Here is a 26757-nt window from a genome sequence, read left to right as displayed (position 1 = left end):
ATGGGCAGCTCGACAGCAACCCCCGGCCAGGGGTATGAGCAGACTCAAACTCCTCCTCTCTCACCGAGCTTAAGCTTGGCCCTGGACTCCCCATCGACACCTCGAGCAACCTCGAGCTCTCGTGCCAATTCTCGCCTCGTCGACCGAAGAGACTCCCTGTTCAATGTGGGACCTGCCTCTCCTCCGAAACAACATTCTCCTCTCCGTCAATCTACCAGCATCTCCTATCAAGACTGCGCTGGACGTCCAGACTTGTCGCAATTTGTGAAGCCGAGGCATAACTCCAAGCTTCAGAGAGGCCATTCGAGGTCGAGATCAGAATTTTCCACAACCACCACCAGTAGCAACATTCCTTTACCAGTAGGGCAAGCCCCTGGAGCGCAACTAGCAGCATCACTCTCGACAGACTCTTCGCAATCCGAGGATCCGAGTCCGATTTTTGCGACGCGTCGCACCTCTTTTGGAGAAGTCGGTCAAGACAGACGCGTGACAAATCCAAGCGATTGCAACAGGTCCAATACCGCTCCTTCTTCGTCTCCTCGCAACTCCGCGCTCTCCTTCATCGCCTCCAAGATGCCGGCCATCAAAGCTCTCGCCCCTGCGCCCGTCGTGGTGCCGCAAAATGACGAGCTCATCGGTCTCAACATCGAAACGTCGCTCTTTCCCAAGGGTAACCCTCCGGACGGGCAAACTTTTTCACCCGCAGCTTTTATGAATTTGCAGCAGACGGCGACCGGCCTGCTCAAGAAGTACCAAACCGCCTACAAGCGCCAGGCCACCACGATCCAGGAAATGCTGGCTGAAAAGGAGGCTACAGATGACGAAAAGGCGGAGGCCGACACCAGGACGCGACATCTCAAGATGCAGCTGGAGGGCATGGCTCAGAAGCTAGCGGAGACCGAGAGCGAGATGCAGACGCTAATGGAAGAACTGAACAAGGAGAAGAGGTTGAGGATGGAAGAGCGAGCAGCCGCTAGAGATAAATTTTTGACGCCATCTGAAGGATCAATTTCGGAAGACCTCTGCGTCGAGGAAGACCAACAACGCAGACGCGGATGGAGGCGAAGCGGTGAGACCTCCAAGACTGATTTCAGTTTCGAGACGGACGAAGATAGCGTCGAAGCCGCCAGCATCTTCTCTCGTCCTCGCAGCCCTACCAACACGGCGCTAAGCATCATCTCGGACGTAGAGGGTCCCGCTCCGTCCGGACCTCCATCACGGACCTCGACGTTTGGACCCAACCGACCAGTCCGCAACTCCCAACCGCCACAGCTGACCACTTTCCAGAAGCTGTTCAAGATAGATCCCGACAGGGACATCAAGGGGTGCCGAAACTGCCAGGGCCAGGACGCCAGCATCGCCTGGGACACCGTGGGTCTCCTGAAAGCCGAGAACAAGACCCTCAAGGAGAGAGTCAGCGAGCTGGAGGAGGCTGTCGAAGAGGTGCTCGACGTTGTCAACGGCGTTGGGCAATAGCATCGCATACCCCCGCATATCTTCAAATTTTTCGGCATGTCTGGGTGTTTTCTTACAATCAGCCGGTATTACGAAACGATGTTCTGGCATGAAACATGGAGTCGGATTCTATTTTTTTATGATGACCATTTTTCTTGTTGCTTTTTCCTGTCCCTCCTTTTGTTAATTTATTTATTTTTTGATCTTTCCGTTTGCATTTTCTTCTCTTCTTCCATCTTCTCATGATCTCAAAACCCTCATCATCCCCCCCTTTTTTTACACTTTTTTTCTTTCTTTCTCCTATTCCCCCCTTTCTTTCACCGTACGCGCGATACACAATGGAGGGAGGCGTGTCTGCTGGAATTGAGCTCTGAGGGGAAAAAAACATTGATAAGAGATTGAGAGCGCCAGCTATTGAGTTGTATCCCCTGAAAGCAAAGAATGAAAACTAGCGTTTTATATGAGAGACGTAGAATTTATGATAGGAAAATATTAAACTTTTTCCAATTTTGGAGAACCCAAATCCAGCTTCCACCTATGATTGCCTGTGTGCTATTAGTAGCTATGCTCTCTTCATCTCTTTATTCCTCCGTACCCTTAAACTACGTGCTAAGCTTACTGCAATCTATCTACTGCAGAGTACCTATCTTTCTACATGGCAATGGCTGTAGCCCGCTGTTAATAAACACAATCATAGAGCACGCATTCAACGTTTTGTTTCTTATAGCTCCCTTGCATGGTATTCTTAAATTGAGTTTATATTTGTGTGGATTCTTTGCCCAGCGCAAATCTTCTCCCAAGCTCTTTTCTCCTCTCTTTCTTTTGTTTGTAAGAGTTATATGTACACTTGCTCCCTTTCTTCCTTTCTTCCTCGTCCTCTTTCACACCGCTTTGCCTGTTTTAAAAACATCTTTCCAACAATGCCGCCGTCGCAGAATAAAACAACGCTTTAGTGGTGACCCTCGCCGTGAACCTCGCCGTGGTGCTCATCCTTCAGGAAGAGGTACTCGTAGCCGCAGTATCCGGTAAACGCAACGGTGGCGATTCCCAGACCGGGGAAACCGCTTCTGAATCTGTTCCAGCGGGAAAAGGTGCCCTTGTACCGCCATGCCTCGCTATATGAATCATCCTTTCGTTAGCTTTGCTCTTCGTTGCCTCTTCTTGTTGCCATCTCTGCTCGTATTTCGGGGCTATTTGAAAATCCAAAAAGGGTAGACCAACGCTCTCTCCCATGGGTCGTATCGGGGCTGGCCGGTGGCCTCCTTGAAGGCTCGCATGTTGAAGCCGGTGATGTTGGGCTTGGGCCCGTGGGCCGCTCGCAGTGCTCTGTTGGAGGCGGGGTTGCAGCGTCAGTCACTCGGCCACATCGAAGAAGAGGCGCCGTGGAAGGCCATTGCCATACCTTGTAGCAAGCATGGTGCCAATTGAGGTAGCTTGCAATCGGACTCTGCTGGTGATATTCGAAATGGAGGCTGGATTGGAAGTTCCGCAGCTGGTAGTTCCTGGGGGAGGGCCGGAATAACGCGGTGGCCGAAAAAGGTGGCATGTCGCGCACGGGCCATCCACGGCTATTTGCTGGGCGGTACTGCTTTCGCTTCCGTCACCTCCTCCAGAAACGAGCACCAGTGAGCGTGTTCTTTTATCTAGCTTTTACTCCAACGTTTTACTTTTTCTTCCTGCAAAGTTTACCACCGAGCGCTGATCAAAAACACGAGTATCTCGTTACCGATTATTTCGAAAGCTGTCCCGAAGAGAGAGAAAACCGAAAGGAAACAAAAAAAACAAAGAGAGAGCAACGACAGGTGACGAGAAATCCCTGCTCGGCCAACCGCATCCATCTGTACCTTGGTAGCTTTTGTCTATCGCCAAAATCCTTATCGCTCCGACGACGCTCCCCCCAGTCTCGAGCCAGCGCCTCGCCATTGACTCGAGAGTTGACAGCCGCAGAGGCGAGAACAGCAGCTTGTTTGCGCCCACAGCCTTCTTCGTACCCAATGCAAGCCCGAAGAGGCCGTGGAGATTCAGGACCTCGCCCCCCTTCGTCACGTTAGAGACCGCTCTCGTTCACCCCGCGACATCGAGGAAGAGGATACTTCAATTCCGGGCTCTTTCCTCATCAAACTCCCTCGTCTTTCTTTCCGACTGGCCCTCCTCCGGCCTCGTTCAATCCCGACCCTGGGTTTCCACCTCCCGCTCCATTTCAACCGCCTCATAATCTCAATCCTAATCCCATGCCACCACAGCTCCGGGGCTTCGGCGGCGGACCCGGCGTCGGCGCGCCTTTCCACCAGCCTGGGTTCCCTACTCACGGCCAGCCACAGGGAGGGCCTCTGGGGGCTAATCAGTATCTCAACGCCAACGCCCAGCTGAATCCGTTTACGCCGAACAACATCAACTCCTTCAACGCTGCTGCCCTCAATGGTGCCGGCGGCTTCCCAGACACGGGCTTTGGCAGCCAGAGCGCAAGGATGGGGTTTGCGCATGGGCCGGGCGCGGCCGCCGCTCTACAACAGCAGCAGCAGCAACAGCAGCAGCAGCAGCACGGCGGCCAAATGCAGCACAATTCCTTGATGGACCATCCCACAATGCGGCCGCAGCCATCAAATAAGGGCAGGATACGCGAAGTCTGGAAACATAACCTAGAAGAGGAGATGGCTGTGTTGAGAGACATCATTGACAAATACCCCTACATTGCTATGGTGAGTTTTAGTTGACGACTTTTGGAATTTGCGAGCGGGCAACCTATGCTACCCACACTGATTGCCCACAACTGTCTGGCTTTCGACTCTTTTTTATATCAGAACTCCGCTAACTCTAAGGTGGGAATGAAAAGGACACGGAGTTTCCTGGCGTTGTATCAAGACCTATGGGTGGCTTCAGAGGAAAGAGCGACTATCATTACCAGTGTCTACGAACGAACGTCGATATGTTGAAAGTAATCCAGATCGGCATCACATTATTCAATGAGGACGGCGAGACGCCACCGGCGCGACCCGGCCCGGAGCTGGGACTCAGTGCAGCATCAAGGCGGCATATCGGGCAAGGACCATTCCCTTACTCATGGCAGTTCAACTTCAAGTTCTCTTTACAAGACGACATGTACAATGAGAAATCGATTGAATCTCTTCAGCAGGCTGGCATCGACTTCAAGGCCCTCGAACAAAACGGTATTGACCCCCACCAGTTCGCCGCCCTATTAATACCGTCCGGTATGGTATGTTTCGACAACATCCGGTGGATATCCTTCCACGGCGGTTACGACTTTGGCTACCTCACAAAGCTGCTCATCTGCACGCCCCTGCCAAACGACGAGATCGACTTTGACCACAAGATGAAGCTGTATTTCCCCATGACATACGATGTAAAGCATCTGATGAAGTATGCCATCAAGCTTCACAACTCAGGCATGCTTACTCCTAGCGATCCTGGCACCACTGAAATCTTGCAAAAGTTTGAGCACAAGTCTGGCCTGGAGAACATTGCAGAGACTCTGAAAGTTAAGCGAATCGGGTCTGCTCACCAGGCTGGTTCAGATTCTCTCCTCACCGGCAAGGTGTTTTTCCAGATGCGCGACCGGATCTTCAACGGCGAGATTCCCGATGATCATCTCGGCAAAGTCTGGGGACTTGGCATCCCTGATATTGGATTGCCCATGTCGATGATGGGCCACGGCGACCAGAACGGCGGGCAGAACGGAAACACTCCCAGCACTCCGAATACGGGCCCTGCGCATCTCGCGACAACCCCGGCCCAACAGAGCCATAATACGAATGGTCTGCCTACAATGGGAGGGCCTATGACACCTGGAGGCGGAGGCGGCGTCTTTGGTAATTTTGCATTTGGAGGAAACGGCAGATAGGGTTCTGCTGCGGAGGGGTCTCGCTCATCCAGGGGTTGAATGACAGGCCTTTTCTTCGTTTCCGTCCTTTTTGGTTTCTATCTCTGTATTTCTTCTGCTCCTGCCTTTTTTTTTTATCAACTCGAACCGTTTTCGAGTCGATGTGGGTTTTTATAACAGCTTTTATTTTTCAGTCTCGGTTTCTGATCTCTGTCTTGACGGTTTTCGCTTTCAAACGTGCTTTTTTTATGAACCAACATGAGTGGTATAACTATAATTGTATATGCCGCTGAATTTGGGGTAACACTCGAGCTGTAATTGAAAAAAGGGAAGGAAAGAATATGTGAGAGGTGTGGGAAGAAAGAAGGCGGGAAGTGAACGGTGTTCACATGGGTTGCATCATTCATTTCGTGATGGGGACCCTTTGGTGGCCTTGTTTTCTAAAAATGCTTTTGCCTAACTTGTTTGTGTGTTTGTCTTTTCGCCGTATAACCTGGTTATTATCCTTAATCAGAATTGTTAGGATTGTGGGATACGCAAATGGGAAAACGGACAAAATGGGCTGATTGGGAGGCGAGAGTTGATTTAAAAGTCCTTGTTAATGGCGACAAAACCTATGTGTATGTTTTCATATCTTGTTACGGTATTGTGCAGGGCTCTTTGAATGAAGCTCAATACATGTTCACAGGGCGAATCAATGAGGAGTTCTAAAGGATGTTTACGCCTGTTCAATATCCAGATTTCAAAGCAATGCTAGGGCTGATGGTTATGAAATGATAAAACACCAAAGAATTCCAAAAGTCCCACGAAATTAATCATACTCGTTGATATGAAGAAACACCAAGTCAAGCTGCTCCATAAAGCCAAACGAACTCATGTCCCAATTCCGGAGTAAAAAGCTATCATGTAAAGAAACCAGGAATAACCAAATTGATACTTGCGTAGTTGACACCCAATAAAAACGATGTCTGATGATCTTTTTTTAGGTGATAAACACCTTTTTGAGATCGTCCCTCGGGTACGTCTGCCCAGTCACCGGGTCTTTAACAAGTTCATCAGGAGACAACCCCGATTTCCGGGAATAGTCATCCAAGCGCTCCTTTCCGTACACCCTGCCGTTCGGTAGCAAGAACAGGTCATGCTCGACGTGACTCTTGGTATGATGTGCGTAGGGGACGTTGCGAGCTAGGTCGTTGAGCTCGGTGGAGCAGATTGGACAGACGCCATGGCCCAGCGTGGAAGAAGAGCCCGTCTCGCTAAAGACGTCGGCATCGTGGGAGGAATGGCAAGCGGGCGTTTTGAGGGCTGATAATCCTGATGACAAGGCAACGTGGAGCAATGGCACGGATGGGAGAGATAGGAGGCTGTTGTGAGTGGTGGTGAATAGGTCGGCGAGTTCGCTCCAGCGAGAGTTCTTGTATAAGTCGCTGTAGATGCCATATGAGCTATCGGGAGGGATGGCCAGAAGGCCGCATGCCTGCTTGACTTCCTTGGGGTACGTGCCCCAGTAAGGCATGAGATATTTCTTTGCGTGAGCAATGGCTTCAACGAGTTTCGGCTGCGACTGAGTCCGGATGAGCTCTACATACTGCTGTAAGCGAAGCATGAACTCAAGCTTGCTCTATGAGTGAGAGACGATAGGTTAGTTGTCAAGTTCGAACAGGAGGAATGAGGTATTGTTGCCGAGCTCACCTCCATCTTTCGAAGCTCCTTCTTGTTCTCCGTACACCAAGCCAACGCCTCAGTAACGCTCGCATTCAGCAACGCCTCCCGAATCCGGCTCATGCCAACAAACGTATCGACATCCACCAGGTTCTCCATGTTCTTTTCGCTCGCCAGCTCCTTCGCACTATTGTTGTACCCATGCCGCAGCAGGTAATCCGCCAGCAGCCGATCCAGCCTCTTCCTGCTCCAAGCCTCATACTTGACGTCTTCTATACTGTGCATTGTGTACAGCTCATCCAGGTGCTGTATCCGCGCTGCGGTCTGGGTGTGCAGCCTGCTTTCCTCGTCGGCGTAGGCGCCCAACTTGCGCTTCACGCCACGCATGCGGCTGATCATGGCGTCGAGGTTCTTGAGCACATCTTGTTGCGAGGCCCGGCCGGAGATGGCTGCGGTCGCCGAGTCTCGGAGGAGCGTCTTGAGCGTCGAGGTGTCCTTTTCGATGGCGAAGTGTGCGGCTCGGAAGTTTTTGCGTAGCAGCTCGTTGGGGAGGCGTAGAAGAGGTTGATCCTGTGAAGATGAATTGGCATTAGGTATCTTTAGGGAAAAGCAAAGCAGAGCTTGAGAGCCTTACCAAGAGCAAGTGGTCGTTGTGTCTGATGCTTGAATTCTCGTGGTCCGTCATCTTAGAAGCCGTGGATGCCGAGACAAGTCCAGCGGTATACAATTTCTAAATGTTCTTACCTTGTCTCTTTTCTCTCTCAAAAAAATAGCACCTGTGGTGACGACAGGGCTGGCAAAGCTGGAAGATGCAACGATCAGGGCCGGAGAGATGATGAAGCGAGGTTATGTCGCTGGACTGGGGTGCTCTTATCGATTAGCAGTGATGCAATGTCACTGCCGGCGCCACACTCGGCTCTAATTCAGGGTAGCGCCCAGAACGGCAATCCAGCACGCCAGCTGTAGGAGAAGGTGATAGAATACATATCGATATTCATTTTCTATAGATACCTTGTAAGAGCTTTATTCATCTTAGCACCTTTGAACCAATACAGACTTCTTTATTTGTTCGAACCTTCCGCTCTCGCAAGCCTAACCACGTAAATATAACGCGACATTTGCAAAACGTACATCACTTGGTTGAGAGAATAGGCAAACGCATAATACTGCGAAGCTTGTTGGCAAAGCCAAATAAAATAAGACTAAACCTTGCCTTTCTGCTTTATTAACAAGCACTTTCATGTATGTCCATATCCATGGCGTCGGTAACCGAGCTTTCCAAGCCGCAAACAACACTTATCCTGCACAACTCGGTTTCAACGCGGTCAATTGCTGCTTCTCCAATGCCATTCCCGCTTTACTTTAGGTTCTGTGGAGGGTCCCTGCGTCAGAATACTTCTAAAGACGGCGCTTTGCAAAAAGTAGTATTTTAAATATGTCTTCGTCTTTTGGCTTTCATATCTGCAACGGCATGCCGACACATCTCTCTGTCTTGGTGCTGTTCCAAAAGCCTGCGGGTAGAAGAGATCTCCTCTCTGAGTTGCTGGCAAGTCGTTGTATTCGTTTCAGATGCGATTGTGGTTTCGCGAATGCGCTGTTCGAACGATTCAAATAGCGTCTTCACTACCTGAACTCGCGACCGTAGCAATTCTTGGATATTGGAGGAGCAGCTTGAACAAGAGTATCGAGATCTTCGAGAAGTTCGGGTGATATTTCTGCAGGAGGTTTCGGTGTCTCGGTTGTTACCACCCATGTGAATTCTTCCATGTCGTCCTTTGCTGCGGCTATCCATTCGAGGACTTTTTGGCTGCCAACGACTTCCGCAGCAGCAGCTAGCCTTATAGTTCTCTTTCTGTCTTGTGTGAGAACCTTGACTGATTCTTGCGTGAAGGATGCCTCGACATCTGCCACGAAATTCGTTGCGCTTGTGGTTTGATCGAGGTTTTCAATTAGTGGCTGTAACTTTTCCATCGCTTGAAGGCGATTAATGGACCGCTTCTCATATGAGGTCTCGTAAAAGGTTTCATTCCTGGCCTTAAGTCGCTTAAGCATGAGGCTTATATTGGTGGAAGAGACCCTGTTCATTGTCGTTGCGTTCTCTTACATTATATCGCTAGAAGTGCGTTCTTCTTCTTGAATCGTCGGTTTCAGCGCCCGAACTGTTCCTATTCTGCTTAGGTGCAATGTAGAAACGTGGATGGGAAGGCGATGATGTTTGATATACTCGTTGAGATTGGCTTAAAGAGCTGTAGAAAGAGAAGAGAAAGAGCGTAGTGGAGTTACAAGGCTTATTATAGGCGGATGCATTGGGCCAAAAAGTCTTGGTGACTAAATTGTGATGAAAGGTTGAGTCAAGATGGTAGGCATTATCGGGTAACACTGTTTGCCTCTGCGCAGTGAGTGTCTTTCAAATGTCGTATCAAGGAGAGGCAAGAAAGGCGTTCACTTATCAATGACAAATGCTAGAGAAGCTTGGATTTTGAATTATAGTGATTGAGAGTGACATGCTGAGAGTATGCACTCCAGTATTTTCTCATTTCTAGTCATATCTATCATTTCTCGCGGGTAACAAAGGAGCACTTATGATTAGTTCTGTTATATTGCATGGCAATAACTAGATATTTAATCACGATTCTCAAAGGATCGAAGTATGAAAGATATTTTATCTTTTTTATATGGTAAAGGGATAGTTTTATATAAATATGCAGGCACCTGCAGGCACTTGGAGGCACTTGGAGGCCTTCTTATTGGAATTGACAGTTAACCTCTGCCGTTTCTAGTGTAATGGTAGGTTCCGTTAATCCCTTCCATCCGCATGAATAAAATCATAGCGACATGGACATCGCCATCGCAGTTCACAGGATAGTAAGCGGGTTTTCGATTTTGTTCTAAAGATAAATTTGACAGAATCGTCTGTGATTGACAATTCAGCAATGTCAAGTTGATTGTTGAAATGGTTGTAAGGGTTGAAAGATGATGCTCAGTGAAGATTGGCCCAACCATGTTGAAAGGGGTGATGCTGAAGATGGGATGACGTTCATATTGCCCATCCAAGAACCCCAAGCAACTCTCCCTCATGTTCTCTCTCCATCTCAGATCCAAAGCCGGTCGAATATTCTTTATGGCATAGGCAAAGGAACCATCGACGCTCGACAGAATCTAGTAGTGATTAAACGCTTGAGAAAACGATGAGAATGACGAGGCGAAACTTGTGACTTTCTTCTTTGCGAAACAGTAAGAGATACTCGTAATAGAAGCATTTTTAGTCGTAACAAGGCATCAATATCAATCGTTTCGTCTCAATCGTAAAACATGCGAGAGGGTGTTACCTCGAAGGCGGTGGTGGTGACAATGATGTCAGCAGTAAAAAGACATCATTGAGGATCATCCGGAAATGAGCCCCCCGCCGAGCATTTTAGGGAAGTTTTTGAGATAGCCCTATATGTCTGTATTGCTATCCAAAGCTTCGAAGTTGATGGCACAATCTGAGCCGTTTCCATGTCTTCTGGAAAGGAGCAGCAACCGGCCAAGCAATTGGGCAAGTCTTTGAGATAGTCCCCCGACTTGCCAGCCGGCTTGCTGCTGCCTCTTCCTCGAAGAGAAAAGGATGGCTGATGTGAATATTGTGATGAGCTAGGAGAAATGGATGAGTTTAGGAGCGAGAGAGGAGCGTATGATATAGCTGAGAGAGAGCAAGATTATAGATTAGTGAGCGGACGAGAAACTGAACAAAACATCACTCTGTAACAAAGAAAGGTGTCCAAAATATCCTCGTCAGGGACCCAGGCATCCAACTCTTGGATAAAGAACGGTATTTATTTTAGCCATCAGACACAAAACCAACGAGAGCTAGAGCCTCTAGGCCACCTTGTTGGAGCGTTCATCTTCTGTTCGGCCTCTGGTATGCAGGAGGATATTTTCTTTGAGGTGCATTCTCACGCCATAGCGCAGTCTCGTCAAGCTATCAGGAACAAAGCGACGCCAAACCACTCAAATGCATACACAACCTAAAGGTACACAACCTAAAGGGTTCGTTCATTTTGAGCTATGATAGAGGAACTAGTATGTAACTACCTCATAATAGCAAAGGAAGATATTTCTTTGTTCGAACCTTGCCACTTCATCTCAACTTCTTTCAAGTTACAAGGCCTGTGTGGTCTCCTCAACACCTTCAACTAACAAGTGAGCTGTCCACCATTATTCGAAATGCAGTTATCTAGCGACGATCAGAAACCACTGGCAACACTCCTGAAGAAAGAGTCCCAAACTCACTAAGATCATAAGCCGCCTGAACAAATTGACCCTGATCGTTACGGCAATCACATAGAAGCGTCGATACGCCCAGAAGACGACAGCTGCGGCATCCTAATGATAACCCAATGCCATCGCTAAACATAGTAAGCTTGCGCTTGAGAAAAAGGAGTTTATATAACTTACTCTTGCCAACACTGGATGCATCATTAGTATAAGACTGTATTCTCCAAAAGAAAAGTAGGGAAGAAAAGAAATATATCTTACTCCCAATTTTCCGTTTACATCCTTAATACACGTATCGAGAAAGACGGTAGTTAGTTGATGATGATGCCCTTGTGCATCTGCCGTACAGTTTGCCACGAGATTGCCTGGAGGATTGAAAGATGTATGTTTGCATGTGTTCAGAAACCCCGATCCAAGGACATGAGTGCTCATGGGCAGGATGAACAGCAAGAAGGAAACAAATGTCATGGTTGTAGTCTTCACCTATCCGTGATTGCTTGTTTGTTGTGTAAGTGGATTACTTGTCGAGTGCTAATCAAGATTGAGAGGGATTTTACCGTTATATGCATTGAGTGAAGCCATGCTGCAGAAATCTCACTTTTCATTGGACTGTTTGACGTAATATAAAACATGATTGTCGCTCAGGACCAGTAATATGGGATGCTGTTTTTGTTGGACGTAATATGATACACTCATACAAGACACTGTCTTATTGCGGGATCCACCTACAACACTATCACGTTGCCTTGCTGCCCTGGTGATTCATTGCTCTGCGCCTAACAGTAACTGTCCAACTCCTGGTATTACCTATAAAATATCCCGACGCACCGTAGGCTCCAAGATGCTTAAACTTATCTTGGGTTTTGACTGACATGGAATATGTCAGGTAACCTAACGCATATATTGACTTTTATCTTTCAGGAGAGACAGATCAACTGGAAGTGACATCATCTGCACAAAACAGCGTTCATATCCGTGTATTCAACAGAATTAGTCTCTTCACATGGGCATTACGTGACTCCCTTTAGACAAGAATCCTGCAACTTTCCATTCGCTATCCCCACGGAAGAAAGTATAAACTAGCCGCGTTCATAAAAGTTGTATTCACTCAAGCTGTTACGAATATAATTAAAAGACCCTCATTTACCCAATACATTCTAAACAAAAATCTCGTCAAACCAAATACTGTTCAACACTGAGCCATCGGCACTCTGACTCCATAGCTCAAAGCTGGCGGCGTATGTGGAGCTTCTTCTTCTCAACGACCTTCTTCTGGAGGGCCCCTGATCCTGGCCCCGGAGTAATGATGGAGTAATTGCAAGTCGGACAGTATGTCATGTTGTCTGGAGTGGCAGGATACCAGTCACTGCCATAAGTCGCGTTCAGTGACACCGAGCCCACGACATCGCCGCTTTCTAGCCTGATCCACGTCTCTGCCTCCCAAGTGGCACTGCGAAGAGTCCTCAAGTCAACTTGGACCTGTCGTGACCCGCGAATCCAGTTGCCATAACCTCCGTATCCGGAATGCTGTCCGAAGCAGAGGTTGACTCCTGTACCCTCAACCGTCATCCCTGGAACTAGACTTTCCCATTTGTAGCACCAAGTGGCGCCGTGATCATGGCCTGAGAACACAGCCATCAAGCCCGGCGTAGACGTGATGGCCTGCATAAATGGGACATCTTGTCCGCCATACTCGCACGTTCCATCGTCACTCCCATCAGGGCACCATCCCTGTGCTTGAGTAGCAACTGGGTAATCGTCATTGACGCCCGGCTGGAAATGTGGGTTCACACTATTTTGCCCATTCTCTACCTGCAGAGCTTGTGAGGCGTATGTGGGAATATGCACAAAGGCCAGCGATGGAATGACCCGTCTATACTTTGACATGAATTGTTGGTTAGTTTGCTGAAACCAGTCCACGACACTGGTATCAACCCAGTCCGGCTGGCCAACCTGGTTTCCGTTTGAGTCGAGTTCTCGAAAGTAGACGCCACCGCGGCTATCAAAGAACCAGAGCAAGAGTTCGGGAGCGCAGTTCAACTCGTTGCATCCCGCAGCGTATACCGGCAGATAGTAATTGGTAATACCAGCATTTGGTTCATCAACCATCCTGGTAGTGCGGGCATTCGGCCAAAGATGCTCTCGCGCTAAGATGCCCTCGCCAGATATGTTGAAGTTGTGGTCATGGTTGCCATATGTCGATGCCCAAGTCAGGCCCCGTTGAACCAGAGGCTGGACAATCTGGTCGACATATACCGTGCTATTCTCGAGAAAGGTGTTCTCTCCAGTGATGAGATCGCCATTCAAGACGACAAGATCGGGAGACTCGCGATCGAGGATCTTATTGATCACCACAACTGAGTTGATATCCTGCTGAGGTCCCCACGTATCCCAAGCATCTTTGATCAGAGATTAGCTATAAAACTCGAGTGTCGCCCAAGCATAGGCAGCAAACTCACTCTCCCCAAAGTGAAGATCCTCAAAGATGGATATCTGAAAGGTCCCATTCCTGGTAAAACTAAGCGGCCTCAACCCGCGCTCTTCTTTATTCTGCGTCTTCAAGGGGCTTTGCCAAGATGGCTCTGCCAACAACAGCAACACCAAAGTCGATAATATCATTCTTGTTTCTTTTCTATGCTGGTCGATGACACCTATTCGCTTATCACAAGAAAAAAAAAAAAAAAGAAGGAAAAAGTGTTTAGACTTCCGACTCTCGCTCCTTTAAGAACCGAATCCCACGAGATCGGGCCTTCTAGGTTTACGATCCCTCGGAAAGAAGCTTCGGCCTGTTGGGAGCCGCCTTCTTATCACCGGGTCATATTCATAGAACAAGAGTTTCCTAAAAGAGCCACTTAGAGCGCTGAATTAAGTCGCATCAACGGCAAAGAAGAAGCGATAAGGGGAGGATGCAGCTCGCAACTGCCATCTACAGATATTGATCATCAGACCAACCGGAGTCGTAGCCGTGAAATGGTCGGCCGAAAGCCATCGTTACTTCTATGCGGGTCTCTTCAGATGTGGTTACATTTCAGAAGAGACCATCCGCTCTTATCCAAGAACAGCGCAACGTGCTCCTCTGTCTCGTCTTGACCAGGGATCAGCAGGCTAAAGGCAGTGTTTCGTTCGCTGTGGGTTTAGTCAGGGTCGCATGGATGAGAGGCTAAGCATGTACTAGCATCTTTGTGGCAATTACCGTCACTCGCCAGGTCACTCTTTATCTTAGTCGTCGGCACTTGGCGGTCATGGAAAGTGAGCATCGTAGAATTACATTTCCGATGGGTTTATTATTCAACAGGCGTAGATGAAAGCATGGCTTATATAGAAGCTATTTAACTTCCATTCATGAGGCACTTGGCAAAATATTTCTTGATGTGTATTGTTGACTCTTCCTTCGCCATATACGAGAACTTGTATCTCTGGAATAATGGAACTATACTACCAGAAACCATTTTACAGCTCAACTACATTGCTCAACTACTTGTAAAGTGCATTAGAAAACAACCATGGAAATTGGATTTACAAGATAGTATCAGCATTAATAATAGTACTTGCAACGCCATTTACAGTCGAACATTATGCGATATGCCAGACCCGAGTTACTAGCCGCGTTTCCTTGCTCATGAATAAGAAATAATTACAATGACTATATAGCCTATGCAGTGTGAAGCACTCCATCATGGTTCCAATCACTCGGATTGAAAAGTAGAGCACAGCTTCATGTTTATCATTTAAATATAATTGTCGCAGGTTCTGTGAACCATCTGCGATGTAATCCAGTAACCCGAGAGTATCACTCATCTCATCCGTCGCCATTTAGTCTCCAGGCAAAAGAAGCGATCATGAATCAACCCTTCTACTTCTTCTCAGAATCGACAATCTCCTTTGCCTTCTTGCTCTTCTCTTCCAACACCTTCTGAATATCCCCCAACGTCTCCTTGAGCAACTTCTCTCCGTCCTCCTTATGGTCCTGCGCGATGCGGCCCATCTCCTCCAACTTGCTCAAAATCTCGCTACCCTGGGGCACCTTGTCCAGATACTGATTCAAAGATCCCCATCCGGCCTGGTTGGCCTTGTCCCCAATCTTCTCCTTGGCCTGCTGGACGTACTTTTCCAAATCGCCCAAGTCTCCCGACTTGACCGCGTCGCGCACCTTGTCAAAGACCTCCTTGATTTGGCCCTTCTTCAAGATATCGGCATTATTCTCTACCAATTCCTTGACCTTGGGGTTCTTGTCTAGAAGCGGCTTCGCCTCTTCCAAACCCTTCTTCCACGCCTCGTCACCAAGCTTCTGCACCTGCTTCGTCTTTTCCTCAATGAGCTGCTTTGCCTTAGCCAGATTTGCGGCGCTGAATCCTCCAGCAAGAATATCCTTGACCTGGCTCCAAGTCTCGTCCACTTGCTTCTTCGCCTCCGGGCCGTACTGCTCGCCCAATTGCTTCAGCTGGTCAATGTTGCCGCCGAGCTTCTCCTTGAGCTGAGGATGATTGTCAATTATGTCTGAGAGGGATTCTCCCAAGAGATTAGCAATCTGCTTTGCCAGATCCGCAAGAGCATCATAGGCACGCGACGCGGTCTCAAGACTCAGGCCCGACTTGGCAATGTCCTGGAACTTCTTGTACGCATCGTTGACAATCTTATCTGCCTCCTCAGCGTGCTCCTTCCTCACAGTCTCCCAATCTTGGAATGCCGCATCGACGAAGCCACGACCACCGGGTATCCATCCAACGTAGGAGTAGGCAAACTGCTTGATGTGATCGACGGCCTCTGAAGGGCTCGGAGTGTTGGCCTGCAGCTTCTTCGCGGCTTCCTGGTACTTCTTCTCAGCCTCTTTCACGGCCTTGTTGAGCTTGCTAGCCGTCCGACCAGCGGGCGTGAAAGAGTAGATTCCGTAGAAAAGCGCCGCTCCAACCACGCCGCCAACGATGCCAGCTCCAAGCGAGCTACTGCCTTCTGCTGCGGCTTTTGATGATGATGAAGATGCAGATGAGGTGGACTGGAAACGAATGGGTTGGCGCTTCGGAACGCGCAGAGCAAGTCTGCCCTGAGACAGTGGTAGTCTAGCTGCTGATCTTGTGGAAATCATCTTGCGAGATGTGAATATGCAAAGGATCTAGAGAAGAATGGGGAAAATGGAGCTTTGTCGCACAGAGAGAGAGGTACTAGGTAAGGTGATTATGTGAATAGGTTGTAGGTAGATGGGTAGACAAATTGGTAGATGAATTGGCAGATGAATTGGTAGAAATGCAGGTCGATATATATATTCAACTCTAGGTTCTTATTGGACAAATCGGAATCGAATTCAAACTTCTCTCAATATTATGCCATTGTGACGCACCATTGTGACGCAATTGACCAAAGCTTCATTTTCTGCCGGACTAAATGTCCCTTTTCCAATAATGACGTCAATGACGCCAATGACGCTTCTTCGCCATGTGGCTAGATATGGCTCTCAGTATCCACTCAAATCTATCAGCTTGACGATCCCGGCACGAAGCTATGCATTGTTAAGCTTAAAATTGGACAGATGGGTATGATTATTCTAATCTGGAGAGGCTATGGAGATATAATTGGCCCTCTCCCTCCTGGTCGCATCAGTCTACCTCTACCTAATCCTATATTCACTGGTATTATCGCTAGAACTAGTACTATAGACGCCCAGAACCCCGTCCATGCTGGCGCATCCCATAAGAACAAAAAAAAAACTCAAAAACCAATCTTCTGCAGCATAAAAAAGGAAAAGGAAAAAAAAGCTCCACGACCCTGTCGTTTTCAAATAAATTGATAAACATCCCCATCTTCATGCCCATATGTGATGCGGTTTCTCCCAGCTATACACGAAGTTCCAAAATGATGCAGCAACGCCATGAAATATGCTTCCCACAAGATCCACGCCGCGATCTATAACCTGAACCGCGCGCCATGTATATAAAAGTCAAAGCGGGCGAGCCAGCCGCTCAAAACAACTTGACTCCGTCATTATTTGAATCCTGCTTGATTCCAGCTTCTTCTCTCTTTCACTGTAAGAGTCAAAAAAACAGTTCCCATTATTGCGCCAGCCGAATCAGGTCGCATTAAAACAAACCGTATAGGTAACATTCACTGCTTAATTTTCGCGGAAAAAAGTCATGTTGCCTCCTTGGAGCGGAGCTGTCGACGGGCCAGCGTCCACCATACTCAAGTCTTGAGAAGCCTCTCGACCCAGGCCAGCCATTGACACATCACTGCCGCGGTAATCAAACGCCATGGCGCTCATTGGGCGGTCGGGGTCGTCTTCAAGGACACGCTGCTGAAGCGAAAAAGGGCGATCATAAAGCATCTCTTCGGGAGGAGAGAATGACCAAACCTATTGCCAAATTAGTACCGTCGATGCAAAATAAGGGGGCATCAATATCATCTGGGGCGGGAATGCCAGTCAACTTACCTCCATTACTGTGCGACCTTGCCTCAGTGTCAATGCGACACACTTTTCATCCTCAAAAGCAACTCGCCAAACCGCTTCGCACTGAGCAATCAGCTCGCGCACCAGGTGGCCTGTCTTGAGATCCCAAATCTTAACTCGGCCGTCGCTTCCTCCGCTAACAACTCGAGTATCGTCGAATTGCAAGCTTGTGACGCTATTGTCATGGGCAGCAAGGCGATGGATAGGGCACATCTTTTCTAGAGACCAGACTCTGACTGAACCGTCAGAGCCACCAGTCACTAGAGTATCGCCTCTCATCTGCAGCTGCCCGACAAGAGATGTATGGCCCTGGAGAATAGCAAGGCATTCTCTGTAAGGGAGAAAATGTGGTTAGCGATGCGGCGCAAGTCACAGGGGGCAATGGCACAAGCAACTTACCCAGTCATGGGGTCCCAGACTCGAACGTTAGTATCCAGGCTCCCAGTCGCCACCCTCTTGCCGTCAAATGCAATAGCATAAATCTGGCTAAAATGTCCTTGCAGTGTCTGCAAGCATCGTCCCTCGGAGATGCTCCAAACTCTGGCAAACGTATCGTAGCTTCCAGATACTACAATGTCGCCCTTGATCTCTAGGCACCGTACACTTGACTGGTGTCCGACAAGGACGTTCTTGCATAGACCGGTGCGGATATCCCAGATGCGCAGCGTTGTATCTCGAGAACCAGAAATGGCGGTATTAGCATCGGCCATCTTCAGGCATCGAACGGTCGATGTGTGGCCTCGCAATGTGTGTAAACAGGCACTAACGTTGGGTTAGTCAAGAGAATGATTAAGGAAAAAAGCAGGTCCTATTCGCAGTGTCGACTTACCCAGTCTTCAAGTCCCACACGCGCACATCGCGATCGCACCCGCCGCTGACCATGGTGTCCCCCCAGGGCACCATGGCCCAGACTCCCATAACATGACCCTGTAAAGTCCTCATGGAGTTGCCATCTGTGTCGAAAACGTGAATTTTGGCATTGTCGAGTGCGACAATAATGTACTTTTGCGTCAAATGCAAACTGGTAACCACGCCTCCTTCCTGTGTGATGTTGCGGCTGATGCTTGTGCCGCCAGATCTCCAAGCCGCTTCCACCAGGTATCTCTGCTTGAAGTGAGATTTGTATGAACGTATCTTGGGCCTCCTGCTCTCGAAACTCATCGAACTAGAGGCGTGCGAGGTAAAGGGGAAGGCTCCCGGGAAACTACTGGACATTTCGCTATCGACATCTACAGCGTAGGCCGAGGATCGCGTCGTCATGATTGGCGCCGAGGGCGAGACCTCGGACATTCGGCGTCCATAATCGTGCTTCTCGCAAAGGTTCTTCCACGTCATGTCATCACTCAGGAGATCTCGCCAACGCTTTGAGACTTGCGACGATCGGGCTAGGACTTTGGGATCGTCAATGAATGACAATATCTGTATGTTTCGTCAGCAGGAGGTAAAATCCAAACGGTAAAAAAGCAGAGCACTGTATGCGTAGATTCGTACCCGTAAACATAGCTCGTCTGGAAGACTGGTAAAAGGGTCCTTCTTCAACAACGGGCTGACAAATTGGTGAACAAAGCTAAGCTGTTGGCTCGTGCAGAGGTTCAACAAATCAGCCAGAATTCTAGTCCGCTGAGGCCCGGAAGAATTCTGAAAATGCTGTCGGACCTTGGCCAGGAAGAAGTCTTCGTCATCGGCAGCATTGCTCCAGTCCGGTTGGCAGTGCGCAGGCCCAGGAGACGCGGCTGGAGTTGGCGGATCGGGAGCCGATCCCGTCAGTTGGTTATCGAAATCAGCTGCCGGCGTTGGCATGTTAGGCGTAGGCGGCCCTCTCATCTGGCGACTCTGCTGCGGCAGTTTCTCGACTCTCTGGTGTAGTAGCGAGTTGTTTGTATTGAGTGTCAACTCTTCACTTAGCAAACTTCCTCTCCTCTCAGAAAAGCTCATTGGTCGGTTGAAGCCAGCCATGTTCGCCCAGGCGATTTGATTGCTTAAAGAAAACGTTGAGAGAAATATGCGTTATCAAGATGTAATATGAAAACAGTCGCGGGCTCGACAAGGTTTTGATGAGCAAGAAGGGTCGTGGCGAATATCGAGTTTAGAAAAAAAAAAAGGAACAAAAAGAGGGCCCTGGCCTGGTCGAGCCTGATGATGGGCGAATATTAGCTTATAGATGCCTTTGTTTAACTACATATGTATGCTGGTGCTTTCTCTGTCAGGAATGAGGTGTGTTGGATAGAGTGATTGCAGTGCTTGTTGCTGAGGTATTCAAGGACGCATTATTGGTAAATCAAGTCCAAAGCAGCACAGCCAACATCAAAGGGTTCTTCTGGATTAGGGAGGATTCTGGAGGGAGAGTAGAAAAGAGAAAAGGCAAAAGAAAAGAATCCAGAATAGAAGTAGAAGGGAAAGGAAAAAGAAGAGTAAGCATACCGGTAGATCAGGACATGGGTCGACCTCCTAAACGGTGCTGGAAGAGGCGGCCCAGAAGGTCCAAAAAGTCCAAAATGGGGATGAAGCGAGTGGAAGCTGCCGGTGAACAAGGGCGAATGGGTACCGTCAAAGACGTGTCGCGCGTTTCGGGCGACTCCCTGGTGCTGGTGCTGCGGGCTGGATGACGGAGCAGTGACTGGCGGCGCCGAATATCGAAGGGATGATGGATGAGATGGGTTGGTGGATTCGCTGGTCGACCGCCTCGAAGGGGAGCAAATCCCTGGTTCCTGATCTGCTTCGGCAGGCTCCGTATCTGGTGTTTCGGGCAGGAAGAGCCGGGGACGAGGCGCGTGCCGTTGGCTGCGGTTTTGGTCGAAGGCGCCGAGTCGTGGAGCGGCGGGCGAGCGAGGAGCGGCTGGACTTGTCGGGGCGAAGTTGTCGTCAGTCAGTCGAGGCCAGCGTGATGGCGATTCAGGGCAATCGGTCAGCGAGGTGAGCGGGAGTGCGAGGAGGAGCAGCAGCGCTGGAAATGGAGGAAAGCGGGTGCCGCTTGGCGCTGGGGGTCTGCTGGAGACCAAGCTGGAGTGGACGGGCAGGGTCGTGTCGTGGAGTACGGGCGTGTACTTGCGACGCGCGGGGCGGCACTGCGACGCTGCGCGTACAGCGCCCGTACCGCCCCTTGCCGGCGCTACTGTGCAGGTACGTACCGGTGCTGGCTGGCACCAGGTGCAGCGGCACGAGCGTGCGAGCAGTTGATCGTTTGTCAGGCGGTCGCAGGTACCTGGGCGTGGTGTCCGCATGGTGTGCCGCAGTAGTGCGCCGCGTACCAATCAGCCGTGCGCCACCGCGATGCGCAGGAGGTGCGGTACGCAGCTCGCTAACAGCCGCCGCCAGCACGCAACAGCCCCCGGCGCTGGAGGAGGGTGTCCACCTGCGTGCGCTGCGATCCGCCTCGTCAGGCGCTGGTCGCTGGAGATGGAGATGCCGGAGCCACAAGAGGGGCGCCTGGGGGCTTTGGTACATTGCCATCAGCAAACAGGTACCGAGGCGTCATTAACATCGTCAAGTGTTTAATTTTCCATGTTGGTGATCAAAGGAACATGTGTCGATACGAAGTTGAAGTAGCGGTACTTGGTAGCCGGGACGCCCCCCCAGCGGCACTGTGGCCCTTGAGACAGCGGCTGCGTACCCGCATGCGGCGCCTCAACTGACTGGCACTGGCACTGGCACTGGCACTGGCCACGGTGGAGGCGGGGGGACTTGGCTCTTGATGCCCTTGCAGCAGCCGCCTTGACGCTGCACTGACGGCGCAGCAGATTTGGCGCTACGGAGTACCCGGCATCAGAACCAGAGCCACCGCGGTTTGCCTGTGCAACGGCGCTGAGCAAGGAGGCTTTTCTCCTTGCGTCGTGTATCGGGTCTGGTCCCACCGAGCCCCTCTCCGCGTCAGGCCTCAAAGGACACAAGATGGATGCTAATGCATGGAGCAGACTCAGTGCCGAACCTGTTGCTGATACTACATAAGCGGCGCGCAACCCAAAATCTGATCACCAGACCAGAGTGTTGTACATACATGGTATCTAGATTATACCGAATATTGCTCTCCGCATTGCGCGCATTTGTGATGTGTATGCTCTTTACTGGCTGGGCTGCGAATATCACACAGGGCAGCTGGGATGGCGTGTAAGTAGCTGGCATCAAATTACTGGACGGCCAACAGACAGCTGCAGACTATGGATCTTCCATGCTCGCCTGGTTGGAAAGCCTAAAAAGGCCGACAAGCTGAAAATTAGCATCAACTTACCTGCGTTTCGCAAAAAGCTACTTGCACATCCCTTACAAGCGGCTGGATCTCGGCCGATCGTCATATTCAAGGGGCAACCGGTGCTTACTGTGTTTCTAAGAACAAAAGCTTGGCCCATCTACTACTAGTTTTTTTTGTTCATTCCGGCCGCTGGAATGCATTTAGTATAAAAGGGAAAATTGATTGTCCATCTAGAGCTCTCTGCGGAGCAGGACATTGAACTTTGAGCAGGCAATGCAAACCCTGAATTCGTTTTAGGAAGCTCATTGTATACATGCGACTCATGGCTGCAGATATCAATACGCAAGTACATACACGCAGCAGTGGCCTCATCTGACCGCTGTGTCCTGCGTTCATGGTTGCGCAGTACCTGTTAGTGCGCAGTATACTAATGTGCGTGTGCCCAACTCTGGTTTTATTGAAGATGTTGTGATTTTCTACCTATTAGAGCATGCATTCTTTGATCAAAACTCATCAATAAGGCGGGAGGCGCAGTATTGGATGCCCTACCCTTGGTCTGACAAATCCGATATCCCCAAGCAGTGGCACCACGTACATACATGGGACTGCATTCTCCATCTCCATCTCCATCCAACGTGGCGTTGTTTCACTTGCAGCGAAAATATCCATTCTCTTATTTTGGGACATGCGATTACAATCGTCGATAATCATCATGACCAATATCGGCATCGGCCTCTAAAATGGCGCCCTTTAAACAACGGGGCTTCCGATCGCGTTTGCAAGTTTAAAAAAAGAAATCGTTTTGTTTCGCAAGGGATCTTTCCTCGTCAAAGCTTGTTTCACATTGATTCCCGTCTGGTTACAGAAATCGGAGATCCCCTCTCTTCTCACAACGTTACCTGTGGCGCATCTAAAAATTTAAAAATGGAAGTAAAATAATCCAGATAGTATTGTTGCCTTTTTTTCGTGCTACGTCAATAGCCAATCTGGATTGCCGTTTATGCTGTATCGACCCGTTGTTGGGCATTAATCCGATTCTGGCGCCATGATGTTTCAATTACTCTTCTAGTAAGTAATACATGAGTAGGTGGCGTGATGCGTGCATCTGCTAGCTGGCCATCGCTGCATCTGATATGCGTGCATGCCCGGACACGGCAAAGTCACAATGCAATACAAGTAGATGCAATACCGATAGCAAATGCAATAGAAATGGTGGGTTAAGGGACATGGTAGATGTAATAGGGATGTAGACTCAAATAATTCAATTACAAGTATCAATACTTTTGTCCCTGCCAAGCTATACTAGACATCTATCGTGCTCTATATAATGATATGCTGCGCATAATAAGCCATCAAAGCAACCAACAATGTCAACCTTTTGATATATGACAACTCTATAACTATCCGCAAACCCGTCTACATCTGTAGTAAATCTTCCCGTAGTAAATGCTTTTTTAGCATAAGAAAAAAACAACTAAATCGCTTCCTTTCTGCTGGATCTGTTTGACATGCAGTACCTCTATATATGTCTGCATGTAAATTGCAGATATTCAACAGAACCTTAGTGGCCCAGTTGCGCAAGAAGTGGAATTCCCATACCCACAACCGTGGCAATCGTGTCTCGCATTTGAGGGCCCTTTGACTTTCGCTGGTGCGCAGAGTTTCCTTCCGAGTAGCCATTCATGCCGGTGCCGTGCTCGTGGCTGTGACTGCCGCCGTCATCCTGCATAGCATGCATCGCAACGTATCTATACACACACAATTAGTTTACTGAGATTATCCAACCCAAGAGATCATGACTATATCAACTTACAGGAACGTTCCTCCTGAGAATAGGAGCAGCATGCCTGTCCACCACTGGCCTGTGTTTCCCTGCAAATGATCGCCACCAAGCAGCGTGATCATGATCCATGTTGAAAAAGCACCAACGGGTGCGGCCAAGCTGAATATCACCAAGTGACCTCGAGCTGCCCGTTTTGACAGCCCTTGCTTCAGCAGCACTGAAGTCAAACCAAATGCGGCGGGAGCCTTGTGAATCATGATGGCAATAAAGATGACGAAGCCCAGTCGCATATTGGATGATGTTGCTGATGCTCCCATGGCGATACCGTCGGCTGCGGCGTGGATCACCAATCCAGTGGTTGTTGCCAAGCTACGCGCTTTTCGAGGGGTTGGCGCCAACGAGTTCAAGAAACCATCCGCCTCCTCGTCAATGGACGCCGTATCGCCCCCTCCAAGGTCGTCCAAGCTCATGTGGCGAGTCTCTGGTCCAGATCGCAAGCTCTCAGTAGCATGTCTGGGAAGTCTGTCGATGAGGAACATTAGAATAAAGCCAGCAATCATGGAGAATCCAATTTCCAGCGTTGGAACCTCATGGCTGTGCGCGTGCTCTGTTTCGTCTTCTTTGTGTTCGTGTTCTTTGTGTTCGTGTTCTTCCTGCTCCGGAGCAGGCTGGGGTGTTTCCTGCGGCTGCTCTTCTTCATCTTCCTGTCTTTTTACAGCTTGATAGCTCTGTGAAACTTCGATTCGAGGTGAAATGCTGGCCAAGTCGCTGCTCTGTATGGTGTCTCGGGGGGCGGCAGTTCGCACAACGGGGAACGATTCGATAATATCTCGGGGTTCGATTCCAAGGGCCCATGGCGATCTTCGCACTAGACTTCGTACTTTGTGAAGATGAGAGGCTTCTGCAGGCGTAACCGCGGTTTCAATGCCCTCGGGTATAATAACGATAAGGGATGTCCCAACCAACACGCCAACTCCAATGCTTGATATTAAACGAAGCTGTGATTGTGAAAGTGTCATCGACAATGGCAGGGCTCCGGCTAGGAACGAACTGTGTTACTGTTAGCTGAATGCATCTGCTATGCTCGTTCGATATAGGTGTTTGCGTACGCCACTGCCATGACAATCTGAAACGTCCAAAGTCAGCATCACGAAAACTCCAAGTCTGTACAGCGCATGTAGACTTACACATAGGCCAACGAGTAAGAGTAGGCCGCCCATGATGGATCGCTAGTCGAGGCCGGCGCAAACTCAACTGGTTTCGTGCAAATAGGGGAACTCTGTTGCTGCCGGGGTCATCTGCGCGGCATGGCCTCCGGGACCAGCGCTCGCCTCTCTCTGCACGGAACTGAGGTCCAGAGCAGTGGAGCGCAAGGTGTTGGAGACTCTCGATGCTGGAAAGCAGGGCGTGCTGGATCGGGCGAATCGCGAGGATGCGGAAAAAGAGGCGACGTAGCAAAACGACTTTGAAGCTTTTTGGCGTTGCGATTCTGCGCACAGGGCGATTGATTGGTTGAGATCCGCCAATTCGTGTCCTAAAACCGCCCTGGGCGGACAAAGCCACAAATAGGGGCCCCACATGCCTCGTGCTGCTAAAGATTATTGTACGGGGCCTGACTTTTTAATTTCCACGACGAATTGGCGATGGAGCTTGCGATATGGCGCAAAGTTATAGGAGTTTTTTCTGCGTGTCGTTCAATTTGAGGAGCAGTTAATAGTAGTCATTGAGTGAATTAGTCGCACATCTTATTCAATTCTAGCACAAGTTGAGGGATGCACCTTGATGGCATTGCATATTTGTGACGGGCTATTCTTGGAGACTAGCTCCAGTCTCTAAGCGGTATGAGTTACGCGAAGTTGAGAACAACATCTCTAATGGGAACTGATCCGATGCTTGTTCTCGAACGATGAAAACGGAATCAAGATTAAAGTTGAGTAATAGAATCCTTAGAATCCTTCTTACAAATACACCGCTGGCTTCTTGGGCTCTTGATACAATTTTCTCAGAGTACCCTTCGACTTATGGAGATGCATAAGACAGTCACGGAGAATCTCTGCAGCAGTTGATCAACATGTCGCTGCCTATCAATTATTCAGGTCAAGATGATTGAGAATTGAAAAATTTATGTACAATATGATATTGGAATTGCGAATACATCATACGCTTAAGTTTAGCCTTTCTTTATGGCACCCATCTTGAGACACCTTGAACGCTTATACGCTACGAAGCACATGTAAATATGGACAGAATTTGATAGTCTGTCACCGCATCACCATTTCTCCCCAGATTACAAACCCAACGATCATCTTTCTAGCACAAATGCTTTTCGGTATATCCGTCTACACCCATCCTCTCATTGCTTTACAGACTGCGGAAGGCGGGGCTCCGCAAGGGAATATGGATCTCCGTTGGAGATGCACCCCACAAAACCCAGAATCGAGGATGACTCTTAGAAGCTTAAAATCAGCACAGCCTCGTGCTCTGGGCTGATGCTCGCACTGCCCGACACTCCCCGAGAGGTTGACCAGGTACAACAATACTCTACGCAGTGGCAGCTTCGGCAGATACAGGGCCTCGGCTCACATGATCTTGATTTCAATGCTTAGATGCAACTTGATGACTTTATAACAGAATAACCACCTGAAAATGTATCTTGTTAACTGTCCATTGACAAGGTTGTCCTATGAAAGCCGATCTTCGTGCTCAAGTTTCTTGCCATTTGATCCCCATCTGCTAGCCCCCTTGACTAGTCTATAGCTTAAAACCACGATTACGTGCTGGATTCTTTATTAAGGCCTGCCCTTGTGACCACCTCTGGCGAATCTAATCTCGACAAGTCTTGCTCTGTTACGTGAAAAATACCAAGTACCGTCATTTCCATTGCATTAGAAGGCGTCACTAACAAACTGGAGTCATCTCTGCTTGGTAATTGCTAGCCGGTGAGCAGAATGGGGTAATCCCGGGAGGGCGCTAAAGATCTAAATACCCGATTCACCGTTACTTCAAGTTAGAAAGCAACACATTTACCTATCACAGCTCATCTAAGCTCGAGTCAAGAAAAGATCCCTGTCAGCGCCATTGCAGAGTATTAATATCAGCCTTGGCCCTGGAAGAGCCATTGCTAAATCATTGAGTCT

At 49.2% G+C, this 26757-nt stretch overlaps 10 protein-coding genes across 10 annotated transcripts; 2 read left to right on the top strand and 8 right to left on the bottom strand.

Annotated features, from left to right (window-relative positions):
- Positions 1–1476, top strand: TGAM01_v204777 (hypothetical protein; the record flags this gene model as incomplete). The annotated part of the gene is made up of 1 exon (XM_018801526.1): positions 1–1476. The coding sequence occupies one exon, from the start codon at positions 1–3 to the stop codon at positions 1474–1476; it is 1476 nt and encodes a 491-aa protein (XP_018665319.1).
- A 928-nt stretch (positions 1477–2404) lies between these two features.
- Positions 2405–2871, bottom strand: TGAM01_v204776 (hypothetical protein; the record flags this gene model as incomplete). Its single annotated transcript, XM_018801527.1, has 3 exons — positions 2405–2570; positions 2677–2781; positions 2858–2871. 3 exons carry the CDS (start codon positions 2869–2871, stop codon positions 2405–2407), a joined length of 285 nt encoding a protein of 94 aa, XP_018665320.1.
- Positions 2872–3686: 815 nt separating this feature from the next.
- TGAM01_v204775 (hypothetical protein) lies at positions 3687–5314 on the top strand (the record flags this gene model as incomplete). Its single annotated transcript, XM_018801528.1, has 2 exons — positions 3687–4154; positions 4289–5314. The coding sequence occupies 2 exons, from the start codon at positions 3687–3689 to the stop codon at positions 5312–5314; spliced, it is 1494 nt and encodes a 497-aa protein (XP_018665321.1).
- Positions 5315–6275: 961 nt separating this feature from the next.
- TGAM01_v204774 (hypothetical protein) lies at positions 6276–7640 on the bottom strand (the record flags this gene model as incomplete). The annotated part of the gene is made up of 3 exons (XM_024549506.1): positions 6276–6914; positions 6986–7552; positions 7590–7640. The coding sequence occupies 3 exons, from the start codon at positions 7638–7640 to the stop codon at positions 6276–6278; spliced, it is 1257 nt and encodes a 418-aa protein (XP_024405736.1).
- Positions 7641–8578: 938 nt separating this feature from the next.
- TGAM01_v204773 (hypothetical protein) lies at positions 8579–9040 on the bottom strand (the record flags this gene model as incomplete). Its single annotated transcript, XM_018801530.1, has 1 exon — positions 8579–9040. One exon carries the CDS (start codon positions 9038–9040, stop codon positions 8579–8581), a length of 462 nt encoding a protein of 153 aa, XP_018665323.1.
- A 3396-nt stretch (positions 9041–12436) lies between these two features.
- On the bottom strand, positions 12437–13831 carry TGAM01_v204772 (hypothetical protein; the record flags this gene model as incomplete). The annotated part of the gene is made up of 2 exons (XM_018801531.1): positions 12437–13611; positions 13672–13831. 2 exons carry the CDS (start codon positions 13829–13831, stop codon positions 12437–12439), a joined length of 1335 nt encoding a protein of 444 aa, XP_018665324.1.
- A 1234-nt stretch (positions 13832–15065) lies between these two features.
- On the bottom strand, positions 15066–16295 carry TGAM01_v204771 (hypothetical protein; the record flags this gene model as incomplete). The annotated part of the gene is made up of 1 exon (XM_018801532.1): positions 15066–16295. The coding sequence occupies one exon, from the start codon at positions 16293–16295 to the stop codon at positions 15066–15068; it is 1230 nt and encodes a 409-aa protein (XP_018665325.1).
- A 1020-nt stretch (positions 16296–17315) lies between these two features.
- Positions 17316–19607, bottom strand: TGAM01_v204770 (F-box and WD-40 domain-containing protein CDC4; the record flags this gene model as incomplete). Its single annotated transcript, XM_024549505.1, has 5 exons — positions 17316–17555; positions 17634–17982; positions 18201–18413; positions 18481–19070; positions 19143–19607. 5 exons carry the CDS (start codon positions 19605–19607, stop codon positions 17316–17318), a joined length of 1857 nt encoding a protein of 618 aa, XP_024405735.1.
- A 311-nt stretch (positions 19608–19918) lies between these two features.
- TGAM01_v204769 (hypothetical protein) lies at positions 19919–21095 on the bottom strand (the record flags this gene model as incomplete). The annotated part of the gene is made up of 2 exons (XM_024549504.1): positions 19919–20724; positions 20780–21095. The coding sequence occupies 2 exons, from the start codon at positions 21093–21095 to the stop codon at positions 19919–19921; spliced, it is 1122 nt and encodes a 373-aa protein (XP_024405734.1).
- A 2303-nt stretch (positions 21096–23398) lies between these two features.
- Positions 23399–24840, bottom strand: TGAM01_v204768 (hypothetical protein; the record flags this gene model as incomplete). Its single annotated transcript, XM_018801534.1, has 4 exons — positions 23399–23585; positions 23651–24670; positions 24730–24746; positions 24808–24840. 4 exons carry the CDS (start codon positions 24838–24840, stop codon positions 23399–23401), a joined length of 1257 nt encoding a protein of 418 aa, XP_018665327.1.
- Between the last annotated feature and the right edge of the window lie 1917 nt (positions 24841–26757).

This window comes from Trichoderma gamsii, assembly GCF_001481775.2.
Source record: "Trichoderma gamsii strain T6085 chromosome Unknown Scaffold_14.2, whole genome shotgun sequence".
Classification (NCBI taxonomy): Eukaryota; Fungi; Ascomycota; class Sordariomycetes; order Hypocreales; family Hypocreaceae; genus Trichoderma; species Trichoderma gamsii.
Note: the sequence above shows the minus strand (reverse complement) of the source record. Positions and strands in the feature narration are given on the sequence as shown.